General features: G+C 40.6%; 1 protein-coding gene across 1 annotated transcript in view; it reads left to right on the top strand.

Moving 5' to 3' along the window:
• The window catches only part of F13A1 (coagulation factor XIII A chain), a 151,482-nt gene that overhangs the window by 84,007 nt on the left and 52,438 nt on the right, over nt 1-15,037 (top strand). The window contains exons 9-10 of the mRNA XM_075213020.1: nt 24-127; nt 6,749-6,837. Coding sequence (XP_075069121.1) covers nt 24-127; nt 6,749-6,837 — 193 coding nt within the window. The remainder of the gene's footprint in view (nt 1-23; nt 128-6,748; nt 6,838-15,037) is intronic.

Below are 15,037 nucleotides of genomic sequence, written 5' to 3'. Positions count from 1 at the left end.
AATGAACATTTTATTCTAACAAGGAATTATCATTGCTGGAATGAGGCCTGGATGAGCCGACCGGATCTTCCAGTTGGTTTTGGAGGATGGCAGGCAGTAGATGCCACACCTCAGGAGACCAGTGATGGTAATTACTTCATTGTATTGTTTTTCTTCTTGTTATCTCCTTTCACAGTAATATTATTCCAATGTTGTATAACTATTATTTCACATTTATGAATGGGCACAGAGGCAGTTGTATACAAATCTATGTTTGCTTTGGGTCCCTTGGCAGCATCTCTGCATGATTTTAATGAAGATCTTACCCTTAAGTACCATAGAAACTTGGGGCTAGATTTACTAAGCTGCGGGTTTGAAAAAGTGGGGATGTTGCCTATAGCAACCAATCAGATTCTAGCTTTCATTTATTTAGTACCTTCTACAAAATAACAGCTAGAATCTGATTGGTTGCTAGAGGCAACATCCCTACTTTTTCAAACCCGCAGCTTAGTAAATCTAGCCCTTGGTGTCATTTTGCCAATCATCTTCTCATTGCATACCCAAAAGGTTAGCAAAGGCATACCTAAGGATATAGTCAAGTTGTTTTATAGGAATAATTTGTTATTACTATGCTGTCATATTATGTTCAACCGATTGTCTGCTGAAAAGATCCACACAGAGGGATCTAGCATAGACCTAGTTATTTAATCCAACCACAGGTAGCTGCTTGGTCTGTATGGTCCCTCTGGTCTCCATACCTGTTCTTCTGTTTTGTGTTTACTGCGTTAGCCTGCCTGGAGTCTCTGAAGTTTTGGTATTTTTGTTTACTGTTTGTAATGTTTCACCCTGTTTAGTCTACTGTTTTTGCTGTGTACGGTGCTGCGGAACTCTTGTGGCGCCTAAAGGATAATAATAATAATAATAATAATAATAATAATATGGATGTTACATTATATGCTCAAATATAGGAGTTCATATTATCAGTATATTATGTTCTCAAAAACCTCCAATTTAGTAAAACTATTGAGAAGACAAATATACACATTGCTAATCTTGTTATCTGAGAACAATCAACTCCTAGTTGAAATGTACTAAAGTGCGATTTGTAAACTGTAGAATTTTCTAAGGGCAAAACTGTACATCAAACCGCATTATTTCAAACCGCCAAATCTGAATCCACAAGTCTGGTTTTGAGATATGGAAAACACACAAATGGTGCTATGTAAGAAGTTGCAGTTTTAAAAATCACTAATAAATCCACCAAAAACTTTTCTGTTTTCATATCTCCATGTTTAATGGGACGGGTGGTTGACACCATGAAAGTAGTGTAAGATCGGGTTCCACAGGCCCTGTGGTATGGTAGAGAGACAAAGCCCCCCCACCCCGCCAATGAAACAAGGGACATGGGGCTAAGACTGCATAAAGTTGTGGGTTTATTTTCTTTGCTGTGGTGTAAGGTTTTACAACAGCCGCAGATAAGTAGCAGTAGTGCAGGGAAATAATATTATGAGACCTTTAATATGCAATGTTATTCAAAATGTCACAAAATAAATAACAAATTAGGAATCTTGTTTCAACAATATCAGCAATATGCAAATATTGGTCACTACAACAAATAGGTCATTGAATAAATATATCTCACTGGCAAGTGAGGCACTAGAGCTTCAGTGAAATGGGTTTCACTGGATAAATACTTTTGAAAGACAACCGGTTACTAATAGGTTAATTAGACAATTACATTAAGTGCTGCTGCAGCAGAATAGCTAGGCAATTCAATCACATTAGACTTTTAGTGCAATTATTCACATATCACACAAAAATCAGTAGGGATGCAACAAAGGTTAATCCAGCTTGCTTTAGAAGAAATGACTGTAGACTAGGGTTATTTTACAATAGTTAGAACCCCTGGGGGTAAATTTTAATACCCAGGTTAAGGCAAAGTTTCACCTGGATACACAAAGCTTATTAATATGTAGAGGATGAAATCAGTAATTGAATTTACGCATACATGACTCCTGAGCTCGGTGTAAGATACAGTAATTCTTCAAAATACATGATTTCAGGTGTAAGGAACACAATCTTCACTTAGTAACCCATCTTAATGGAATAAGCAGATCTCTCGTGCCAACTGTAGAGTTAAACTTTAAGATCAAACTTCTGATGCAATGTAGACAAACTCTTGTGACAACTGATTTATCTCTATGTCCCTAGCACTCTGTATTAGCTTGTAGATATACTTTAAATGCAGCAGATTTGTCTGGAATAAACTCCTCCTTCAGACAGCACCATAATCTCTGATTAGCAATGTTTCAGTCAGATGTTTTAATAATACAGCTTGATGCCTCACTTGTTCACTTTAATAACTTGAACATAGCAAAGCAAAATAAACCATAAACTTTTCTGTCTTCATATGAATTCTGTTGACATCTGATGGGCTTTACTTCAAAGATGTTTCCTTCTGGGCTGACTTTAAAAGCTGAAACTTTAGCTGCAAACATCCCTCAAGGCAATAGTCCAGCAACAGCACTCAATGACTCCTTGTGGGTAGACCCTCCATGATCCCAGGCAGCAAAGCCTAGTTCTGGTAGTAGTACGTTTGGGGAGACCCCACACTTTTTACCTTCTCTATTTCTCATATCCCCAGCATCTTATTTGTCAAACCAGGCTCTTCAGCAAATCCCATTCACTTTTACCATGTGGTGTGCTCTAACCCACATGTGGTTTAGGAGATTTTAGACTGCCATTTTTGCCCTCCAAACCACAGGATGATAATTACTGTGGTTTGGATCTGAAAACATCATCTGATGTGTGGAGGCTTGCAAACCTTATATTAAACTGCAATTTAATAAACCCCCACCCCCCCCCTAGAGTATACACTGTACATGCTTCAGGACACTCCACTCTTGTTGAAGACATGGGAAAAATATTACAAGTTCTTTGGAAGTCTGTTATTGAGTATAAAGCAATTCAACATTAATCAAAAAATATACAAAATGCCATCTCAATGTTATATTAAGGGGCCTATTTATTAAGCCATAAATGGCTTTTTCCAAATGATTTAGGCATTTTTAAGTAACACATCTAGATAGAAAAAGCCTAACGCAGGAGATATCATAGATATCTCCTGCATTAGCTAAGTATTGCATTAACTGGGCCAATTTAGCAAGCTCCGAAAAAGCCTAACTTTTCGGAGCTGGACCCCGATGCCAAACGCCATCCATAGTTATTGTAAAAGTAAAATCATCGGCGGGACATTCTCCGGAATGTCCCGCCGATGATCATGCCGGGACAGTGCTTCTCTCTGAAGCACTGTCCCGGCATGATCTTTCAATAAATGGCCGCGTTGTATCATCCTCATTGTGATAAGAGATGATAAATTAATGGGGAGGGGGCATATACTGCCATTCATAAATTGGCACCTAAATGCAGTTATAAGATAACCATTTCTGGTTTTGTATGTTTTAATTATGTTTTATATTGTGCAATAATGACAATAACTGATAAAATGGTAATTTTAGTTCAAATTTGCACTATTAAAAATAAATGAAACTCAAAAATACAATGTACAATAGTTTTCAATAACATTATAGATCCAGATAGATGCAAAATTTAAGAAAGAATAGCTCACTGGTTAAGGGCACTGACTGATCCAAAAAGACTAGAGAGTCTGTCTTCAACCACATTCCATGTTTCTTCTGAACATGGACAAAACAATTTGGGCCTGATTCACCTAGGCACGCATAATGAGTGCACCATGCGTTTGTTTTGAAACGCATGTAAATTGTCTCTGCGTACTCCCAAATTCATCAAGAAATGGATGTCAAGATAGGTGCACTGATGAATTCAGGTGTAGGTCTGCTCTGCTCTTCTGCACAAGACACTGTATTATACCTCCAAAGCTTATGTGGATTATAAATTCGCAAAAGAATGCACAGAAAAATAAATAATATAGAAATAATGTCACCAGTTAATAATAAAGGCATTAATGATAAAACAGTAAAAAAAATAGTGTTTTTTCCCCCATGAAATACATTTAGGATGTTCTTAATGTCTACAGAACATAAAAAATAATAATTTTTTACAGTTGCTCCTGTTTAAAAACAGATGTTCTAACATGCATATAAGACTGTCATCACTAGTACTCAGGACTTAGACTAGCCCTGTAGCTGGAGCAAGAGACACGTCAGAAAAGGTAACTTTGTGATGACCAGAGCTTAATTCAGACATGACTGTGTGCACTTGATTTTGGTACACCCCTAACTGTAAATTGACTACAGCAAAACGTTTTCCCCGCCCTGATCATTCCTCAAAATTTTTAGGTGAATAGGGAATGTGATTAAGCTCTGCGAACATTTCATGAAGCATCTCAAAAACCTATTTGCTCTTGATTGGTTAGGAATGTTCCCCTTTTACTTCAACCTATAAACATGGGAACTCTTGAGTTCAATAGATGCTTAAGCTTTTCTAGCTGATAAACACAAGCATTCAAATCACACTTCTGGAACTACTATTATGAGAAAAAAGTAATACAGAAATCCAGTAAAATAGGTAAACTAGTATTTATAAAAAAAAATCATGGAGGGGCGTGGCCTAGATTCCGTACTAACTGGACGTGTCCCACATGAGCTCCGGTCTTACAGCCTTTAAAATTCTGAATTACCGTGGTATTTCCCCTTATTTGACTTCCAACTGGGTGGTTAGTGCTCAGGGGACCCCCCCGACACCCGAAAAACCTGGATCCGACCAACATATGCTGCCCGGAGACCAGACTGCCCGAGTGAGGCCTATTTTCCCGCCGTGTGCCTACGGCTCAGCCCACCTCTGCACCCAGGACTGTGGCTCGAAAATCGCTGCCAGCTGAGGCCCTGTATGGGATCCTATGGGCACACCGCACACTGCTCACATCACCTACCTTAGAGGTGCTCCAGCAGTGCTAGACTGACAGGGAATGACCATCCGGGTGTTCGATAACAAACCAGCTCTCCCGCCAGCATTAAGGCGCACCCAAATATGAGTAGTGCCGACTGGCTCTAGACTCTATCAACGTAGCGCCTGCAGTTATTATACCTCACTGCCCAACACCCCTTGAAGCAGGGAGGCATTTGAAAATTGCGGAAACAAGAAGCTACCTTTGTCTAAACCAAACGCAGAGAGTATCTGGCGAAATCATTAAACTTTCAGTGGTGCCCCCAGGTAATATGATACCTAGGTGTGGTGATAACAAGACATTATTCTGACCTGTATTGGTTTAACTACTCGCCCTTGATTGACTATATTGGTCGAGACCTAAACAAATGGCAGTCCCTATATATTTCTTGTACTGGGCGGATAAATGCAGTAAAGATGAACATTCTACCACAGCTGCTTTATTTGTTTCAGACTCTACCAGTCTGGATTACTTCCTTAGCTCTGACGGCTCTACAGACAGCATGTAGTAAATTTATATGGGAAGGCAAGAGGCCCAGACTTAAGCGTGCCACTCTAGCAAAACAAGCTGACGAAGGAAGACTTGGTCTACCTCTTCTTTCTAATTACTATTATGCCACCCAGTTACACCACGTGATTTCTTGGCATACTAGGCCAGATTAAAAAAAAAAATGGGTGGATATTGAGAACGCCATGACCCTGGAAGTCCCGCTGCATTATCTCCCATGGATGTCTGGGAGTCACAGGCTTGCCTCGGCATATGAGTGCCCCACGATCCAAATCACTCTACTTATTTGTGATTTTGTGAATAGGCTTTTTCAAATTGGCCCCATACCCATCTCCACTAACTCCAATCTGGAACCATCCCCAGTTCCCTCCAGGCAATGTAGAATCCATGATTGTACCTTGGAAATCCAGAAGAATAGATAAATTCCATCACATAATGGGCGAATTTGGCCCCCCATATTTGCGGAGTTATCAGAAAGACATGGACTCCCAACATCCCTTCACTTCTAATATCTACAAATTTGCAGTTTTATATATTCACAAAAACGTACTAAAAAACTCAGAAAATGATTGCCTTTGGAGAGCAACTGCATTTACACAGTAGGTTGCAGAGGAAACATATCAATGTTATATCATTTCCTTCTCAAAATAGATCTACCTCCCCTAGACTTTTACGAGGAGGCATGGGAGAGAGACCTGGGGCTAGATCTGGAAGACAAGGGATGGTCTGCAATTCGAAAATGAGTAGCTACGGTCTCTATTAACGAAAGTGTCAGAGAGACAGCTTATAAAATATACTCGAGATTGTATATGGTCTCAACCAAGCTCCACCGCATATTCCCGACTACATCAGACAGGTGTTGGCGAGGTTGCGGGGCAGAAGGTACTCTCTCCACATCTGGTGGGAATGTCCAATTATTTAACCACTTTGGGACATTGTATTGACCCATCTCCATCAACTCACAGCCGTTCCTTTCCCCAGGGACCCCGCAATTTTTATGATCAACAAACCTGTTCCCTCCATTAGCAAGGCAACGGACCGTTTGGCTCTTCAAATAAGTTAAGTTTGCAAATTATTAATAGCCCGAACCTGGAAGAAACCTCTTCCCCCTACCAAACCTGAATTAATAAAGTTATGGCACATTTCATCCATGTAATATATTACAGCCCTCTTTAATGACTCACTTTCTAAATTTCGTGAGAAATGGTCCCCATGGTATAGCTCACACTGTGTGAATTTGTTGTACTGTGAAAAAAGCTCTTATGTAGAAATAAGAAACAAATATTGTGTTGCAGCTCATCCTCGACTAATGTGTAATATTGCCCATCTTTTCAGGAATGTATAGATGTGGTCCTGCATCTGTTCAAGCCATTAAGCATGGTCATGCCTGCTTCCAGTTTGATACACCCTTCATATTCTCTGAGGTATGTTTTTTTCTTTAATTTCATCACACATTTCATGTTTTCAAATAAACCGACAATGCTAAAGACAACTTTATTTATATGGTACTATTTTATTTATATCATTTACATCTAAACATTCTATAAGTAACTTTCTCATTGAAAAATATGAATCATTTACTGTGCCATCATTATGTCACACATTAAAACTGCCTTTGGGCATGCATAACATGCTGAAGATATTTCAAGTATTCAGATAAGACAATACCGAGTGTGTTTTACATCTTGCACTATTATTATTATTTTACCTTTCAGCATTCCTGCAATTTAAAGTTGTTTATGTTGTACGTTACATATACTGTATTTTATTTGAATTGAGTACTATAAACATGTTATGTGTTATTGTTTTAAATAGTAGGGCTTCTAAAATATAATAAATACATTTTATCTCAGAATCAATGTTTCAATATATTAGCACCTTAGGTTTCTTTCAAAGACAGGTTTTGTATGGAGTGGCTGACTGCAGAAAACTATATATTACACAGCTGCATAACATACAGCGGGTATAAAAAGTCTAATCACCATTATGGACAGGGGAGGGCTGGCAAATTTTAGTCTGGGAGACAAGACTTGACTCAGCAGCCTATTAGGAACATTTTAAAGGAAATACAACGCAGGTGGCCCAGTGACCCAGCCCAAGATAGCTCACTATGGGATCAGCCCAGGGGGGCAGATATCCCCCCCCCCCAGCCCTGCCTGCCCCAGCTTATGTAAATTTCAGGTGTTTGTGATGTAATGTGTAAAATCAAGATAAATCATGTCAAACCATTTTCCACATTTAGGAGGAGATTGAATTGCTGGTGATGTGGCGGGTGGACTTTATGCTGCACACATTGCTGGCAATTACAGTAAATATCTCTGCTCATTTCCCCGCAAGGAAAAATGAGCAGAGATATCTGTCCAATCTCCGCTGCAAGGTCGCAGACGTTCTTCATCCTCATCCTCATCAGTTATTTATATAGCGCCACTAATTTTGCAGCGCTGTACAGAGAACTCATTCACATCAGTCCCTGCCCCATTGGAGCTTACAGTCTAAATCCCCTAACATAGACACACACAGAGAGACTAAGGTCAATTTTGATAGCAGCCAATTAACCTACCAGTATGTTTTTGGAGTTCTTGAGACATCTCGTAAATAATTGAATTCCCCCTTAATGTGACCTTGCAACCAACAAAATTCAAGTGAAGAGTAGTTCCCTGGTGACTACTTGGCATGGGTAACTGTCACGAATTGGGAAGGAACCTACTGGGTTCTCCTCCCTCATGTGTTCAATGTGGTTTAACAACAGAATTGTTTAATGTGTTCCCTCCCACTATGTACCCCTCCAACCCTTCCCCCTTTTTTTTGTGTCCTTTTCTTACCCCCATCCCTTTCTACTTTCTGTACCCCATAATTTTTGGAAAATTAATAATAAAATAGTATTAAAGTTAAAAAAAAATCAAGTGAAGAACAAATAAAGAGTTTTATGGAAAAAAGTAAATGAAAACCTCCCCCGAAAAAATGACAGCAAAATGCCCCTTCCCCAGTTTGATAATATTGCACCTTTTTCATAAAGGGGCTGTAGCTGTGTTCAGAGTTAACCAATCACATTCAAAATCTTGTTCCATGGTCATTAGCATACACCTGCCAGCAGTGAAAGTGATTGTGATCACCACATAATTGATTGTTACCTCCACATAAAGATCAGCTGTTATTGTAGAATTTCCTTGCAGTTTTTTTCCTTAAATCCTACTGGGATAGCCATGATCCCCAAGGAGCTTTTAAAACATCTATGGGATCTCATTGTTGAACGGTACCAATCAGGTGTGCAAAAGCATTTCAAAGTAATTACATGTACCATGGAACACTGTGAAAACTATCATCAAGTGGGGAAACTGTGGTACAGCAGGGTTAAGATTAAGACATCCCCCAAAGTTTGACAGAACATGGACAAGCATAATTATTATCGGAGCTGCAGGAATTTTTGGCAGTAAATGATTATTCCCTGCATGTGACAACAATCTTAATCCCGAACCCTGCCCTGTTTCCATGAGTTTTCTCCAAGTGCTTCGGTTTCCTTCCACACTGCAAATACATACTGGTAGGTTAATTGGCTGCTGCAAAAAATTAACACTAGTGTGTGTGTGTGTGTGTGTGTGTGTGTGTGTTAGGTAATTTAGACTGTAAGCTCCAATGGAACAGGGACTGATGTGAATGACAATTATTCTCTGTACAGCACTGTGGAATTGGTGGCGCTATATAAATGAATGTAGAAGATGAAATGGTGATGACTATGGAGTAGGGTGCCAGAAAGCCATTTACCATCCAAGGCCATCTAAATTTGCAAGAACATACCTTCAATCACTCCACACCATGTGGGAAAATGTCTTATGGCCTGATGAGACCAAGGTTGAACATTATGGGTATGATCCATTAAGGACTTTAAGTGCTGGTACTTGCCGTATTAAATTGTGCTACACATGCCCAGAAACTAACTATACACCACAGAACACAAGCATCCAATTCAAGCTTTGGGTATCTCTAAGATGGGTGTTTTTCAGTTGTATCGTATTAACAAGTAACGATAATTTAATACTTGTTTTTTCTGTGCGTTCAGTCACAGCATTGAAACCACCTGCCTAATATTGTGTAGGTCCCCCCTCGTGCAGCCAAAACAGCTCTGACCCATTGAGGCATGGACTCCACAAGACCTCTGAAGGTGTCCTTTGGTATCTGCAACCAACATGTTAGCAGCAGATCCTTTAAGTCTTGTAATTTGCTAGGTGGGAACTGCATGGCTTGGACTTGTTTTTCCAACACATCTCACAGATGCTCAATCGGATTGAGATCTGGGGAATTTGGAGGCCAAGTCAACAATTTTTGCAGTGTGGCAGGGCGCATTATCCTGCTGAAATAGGCCACTGTCATCAGGGAATTTCGTTGCCATGAAGGGGTGCACTTGGTCTCCAACAATGTTTAGGTAGGTGGTATGTTTGACAGTAACATTCCGCGGTCCAGTTTTGGTGCTCAGGTGCCCATTGTAGGCACTTTCAGCGATCGCATTTCACCAGTTGTCCTTTCTTGGACCACTTTTGGTAGGTACAACCTACCGCGTACCGGGAACACTCCACAAGACCTGCCATTTGGAGATACTTAGACCCAGTCACCTAGCCATCATAATTTGGAACCTAGTCAAAGTCGCTTAGTTCCTAATGCTTCTTTATTTTTCCTGCTTACAACACATCATCATCATCAACATTTATTTATATAGTGCCATCAGATTCCGTAGCGCTTTACATTAACTTCAAGAATTGACTGTTCACCTGCAGCTTAATATATCCCTCCCCTTGACAGGTGCCATTGTAACGAGATAATCAATGTTATTCACTTCACTTGTCAGTGGTTTTAATGATGTGGCTGAGCTGTGTATATTCAACATATGTATTGTACAGCAAGTGCCGTGTATGCAGAGTGTACTTAGACTTGTATTCAACAAGAGACGTTTCTTTGAATCCGCTTCTAGTTCAATATAAATGTGTGTATAACCAAATTAGTCTTTAAAAAACAAAACAAAACATGCAATACATTCCTTTTGCATGCATCAATGAATAATTGTGTTTAATTATAAAAGATATGTTTGGAGCAAAGACAAAACAGCTCATAAGCCAAAGAATACCAAACCTACTGTGAAGAATGGTGGTAGTCCTTTGCAGCTGGGACAGGGGCATAATGAATAGCTCCAAATAGAGATATTTTGGTATGAAATCTACTGGCCTCTGTCAGAAAGCTGAAGATAAAGAGGAATTTCACTGTCCGACATGATAACAATCCAAAGCACACATCCAAGTCAACCAAGGATTTGCTTCAGAAAAGGAAGCTCAAAGTCTGTGTATGTAGCAATCAGACATTAGCCCACAATCCCACTGAGAACCTGTGAAAGGCGTAAAGAAGGCTGTGCACAGAAGATCCCATCGCAATTTGATGGAACTTGAACTTTTTTTTAGGGCAGAATAGGATAGAATTACAAAGTCCATATTTGTGAAGTTGATAGAGACTTATACCACTTTCATACTGCCGCCCTTGCAATATCCCGGGTTTTTGAAGCCGGGTTTTTGCAGGGTCTCGGAGCGTCCCAGCTCAGAAACACCATTCATACTGCACCTCGGACCCGGGAATTTCCCGGGTTGACCCCATTCATAATGCACAAGTCTGTGCCCTGGCAATTTGTGGGAATCATCACCAAAGCAGTTTTCATTGGCTGAAAAATGGTGATGTCATTGAAAGGTGACTGGTTAATGCTGGAACACAGCCTTTATATGTCTCATAATCTGGGGATGTGATGATTCACGCAATCAATATAATAATGTGTATAGTATTTGGGATCTAAGTACCTTTCTTCATCACTCATTGACTGAACTTATCATTCGGATTCCTGCACAATATTTACAAAAAGGTATGGTAAGAAGGTGTGTACCAAGATATTGTGATTTAAAGGTGCAGGGATAATAACTATTGGTGCTCAGAATTTAATATTACTCTATGGTAATAAAACGAGGCAGCAACTTGACATGTACATTGAGCTTTCTTCTTTGTGACCCCTCTGTGGCTGAAGAATGAGCATTATACAGCTGCAGGGACTGGCTAAATGACCTTTAATTGTTGATGACCTTTATATACTACTTATATTCCAAATTTAGTGTACTTGTAGCTCTATTCTGGTTGATGTTCTTAATTTTCTCACAATCCAAACCCAATTACTACATTTTACTCTTTCCCCTTTTAATAAAGAATAAAGAAATCTGTACTATAAAACAGATCTGTACTATTAAACATACCCCTCACCATTGCCCCACAGTTCTTCATGATTCACTGACAGGCAGACAGCCAATCATCTTGTTTTCTGTGCAACCCGGGTTGAAAAACCCGGGTTTTTCCAATCATAGTGCAGGCAACCCGGGTCCAACCCGGGAATTACCCCTCGATAATCCCGGGTTGAAGATCCGGGTTTTTAGACCTGGGATTTTTGACTTGTACCATTCATACTGCACCAAGACCCGGGTCGTTTGAGCTCGACCCGGGAAAAACCCAGGATTTTGGTGCAGTATGAATGGGGTATTATTGAAAAAGCTTTCACAAAGTGTTAGTTTAGGAGTGGGAACACTTATGCAACCAGGGTATTGTAGGTTTTTTATTTTCACTATTTTTTCTTAAAAACAAAAAAGTCAAAAGTTTATTTGATTCACACTTGCATTTGTTGATTGCAAGGTCACATTAAAAGTGTAAAAAGGTCTGACATTATTTATCTTGCTTTCAGGCTTTACATTACAAATATCTGCAATTTCAATAAAGATGTGTAGACTTTTATATGCACTGTATTTAAATTAGAGATGAGCGCACTTGGATTTATGAAATCTGAGCCCACCCGAACGTTGCCGATCCGAGTCGGATCCGAGACAGATCCGGGTATTGGCGCCAAATTCAAATCTGAAACTGAGGCTCTGACTCATAATCCCGTTGTCGGATCTCGCGATACTCGGATCCTATAAATTCCCCGCTAGTCGCCGACATCTTCACTCGGGCATTGATCAGGGTAGAGGGAGGGTGTGTTAGGTGGTCCTCTGTCCTGCTATATCTCGTGCTGTTCAGTTCAGTGCTGTGCTGTGCTGTGCTGTGCTCAGTCCAGTGGTGCTGTGTCCTGTGCTCTGTGCTTCTAAGGGCATAGTTATTTCCCCAATATTCCCCTGTGTTTAAAAAAATAAAAAAAAGTTATTAAAAAAAATACCAAAAACGAATTTAATTTTTTTTTAATTACCACAAAATGTGCACAACCAATCCTGCAGTACAAGCCCATTGGTACTGCAATATTACCAAGTTCACACATTCTGCAGTATCAGTCCAGTGGTGCTGTGTCCTGTGCTCTGTCCTGCTGAGTTCCGTAGTGCTGCTGGGTCCTGTGCTGTGTCCTGTTCAGTCCAGTGGTGCTGTGTCCTGTGCTCTGTGCTTCTAAGGGCATAGTTATTTCACCATTATTTCCAAGTTTTTAAAAAATAAAAAAAAAGTTATAAAAAAAATAAAAATAAAAAATTATAAAAAAAAATAATTATAACCAAATTTGCAAAACCAATCCAGCAGTATAAGCCCATTGGTACTGCAATATTACCAAGTTCACACATTCAGCAGTAAAAGTCCAGTGGTACTGCAATATTACAAAGTTCACACATTCTGCAGTATCAGTCCAGTGGTGCTGTGTCCTGTGCTCTGTCCTGCTGAGTTCAGTAGTGCTGCTGGGTCCTGTGCTGTGTCCTGTTCAGTCCAGTGGTGCTGTGTCCTGTGCTCTGTGCTTCTAAGGGCATAGTTATTTCCCCATTATTCCCAAGTTTTTAAAAAATAAAAAAAAAGTTATAAAAAAATTTTAAATAAAAAATTTTAAAAAAAAAGTAATTATAACCAAATTTGCAAAACCAATCCAGCAGTATAAGTCCATTGGTACTGCAATATTACCAAGTTCACACATTCTGCAGTATCTTGTGCTACATATAATGGAGACCAAAAATTTGGAGGATAAAGTAGGGAAAGATCAAGACCCACTTCCTCCTAATGCTGAAGCTGCTGCCACTAGTCATGACATAGACGATGAAATGCCATCAATGTCGTCTTCCAAGCCCGATGCCCAATCTCGTAGTACCGGGCATGTAAAATCCAAAAAGCCCAAGTTAAGAAAAAGTAGCAAAAAGAGAAACTTAAAATCATCTGAGGAGAAACGTAAAGTTGCCAATATGCCTTTTACGACACGGAGTGGCAAGGAACGGCTTAGGCCCTGGCCCGTGTTCATGACTAGTGGTTCAGCTTCACCCACGGATCTTATCCCTCCTCCTCCCCCCCCTACAAAAAATTGAAGAGAGTTATGCTGTCAGCAACAAAACAGCAAACAACTCTGCCTTCTAAAGAGAAATTATCACAAATCCTCAAGGCGAGTCCAAGGGTGTTGGTGGTTGTCAAGCCTGACCTTCCCATCACTGTACGGGAAGAGGCTGCTCGGGAGGAGCCTATTGATGATGTAGCTGGCGCTGTGGAGGAACTTGATGATGAGGATGGTGATGTGTTTATTGTAAATGAGGCACCAGGGGGGGAAACAGCTGATGTCCATGGGATGAAAAAGCCCATCGTCATGCCTGGTCAGAAGACCAAAAAATGCACCTCTTCGGTCTGGAGTTATTTTTATCCAAATCCAGACAACCAATGTATGGTCATATGTAGCTTATGTAAAGCTCAAATAAGCAGGGGTAAGGATCTTGCCCACCTAGGAACATCCTCCCTTATACGTCACCTGAATAACCTTCATAGTTCAGTGGTTAGTTCAGGAACTGGGGCTAGGACCCTCATCGGTACAGGGACACCTAAATCCCGTGGTCCAGTTGGATACACACCAGCAACACCCTCCTCGTCAACTTCCTCCACAATCTCAATCAGATTCAGTCCTGCAGCCCAAGTCAGCAGCCAGACTGAGTCCTCCTCAATACGGGATTCATCCGAGGAATCCTGCAGCGGTACGCCTACTACTGCCACTACTGCTGTTGCTGCTGTTAGTCGGTCATCTTCCCAGAGGGGAAGTCGTAAGACCGCTAAGTCTTTCACAAAACAATTGACCGTCCAACAGTCGTTTGCCATGACCACAAAATACGATAGTACTCACCCTATTGCAAAGGGTATAACTGCGGCTGTAACTGCAATGTTGGTGTTAGACGTGCGCCCGGTGTCCGCATCAGTGGAGTGGGATTTAGAGGGTTGATGGAGGTATTGTGTCCCCGGTACCAAATCCCGTCGAGATTCCACTTCACTAGGCAGGCGATACCAAAAATGTACAGAGAAGTACGACCAAGTGTCCTCAGTGCTCTAAAAAATGCGGTTGTACCCACTGTCCACTTAACCACGGACATGTGGACAAGTGGTTCTGGGCAAACGAAGGACTATATGACTGTGACAGCCCACTGGGTAGATGCATCCCCTTCCGCAGCAACAGCAACAGCTGCATCAGTAGCAGCATCTACAAAATGGCAGCTCGTGCAAAGGCAGGCAACATTGTGTAATACAGGCTTTAATAAGAGTCACAACGCTGACAACATATTAGAGAAACTGAGGGAAATTATCTCCCAGTGGCTTACCCCACTTAGACTCTCATGGGGA

This window comes from Mixophyes fleayi, chromosome 5, assembly GCF_038048845.1.
Source record: "Mixophyes fleayi isolate aMixFle1 chromosome 5, aMixFle1.hap1, whole genome shotgun sequence".
Lineage (NCBI taxonomy): Eukaryota > Metazoa > Chordata > Amphibia > Anura > Limnodynastidae > Mixophyes > Mixophyes fleayi.
Note: the sequence above shows the minus strand (reverse complement) of the source record. Positions and strands in the feature narration are given on the sequence as shown.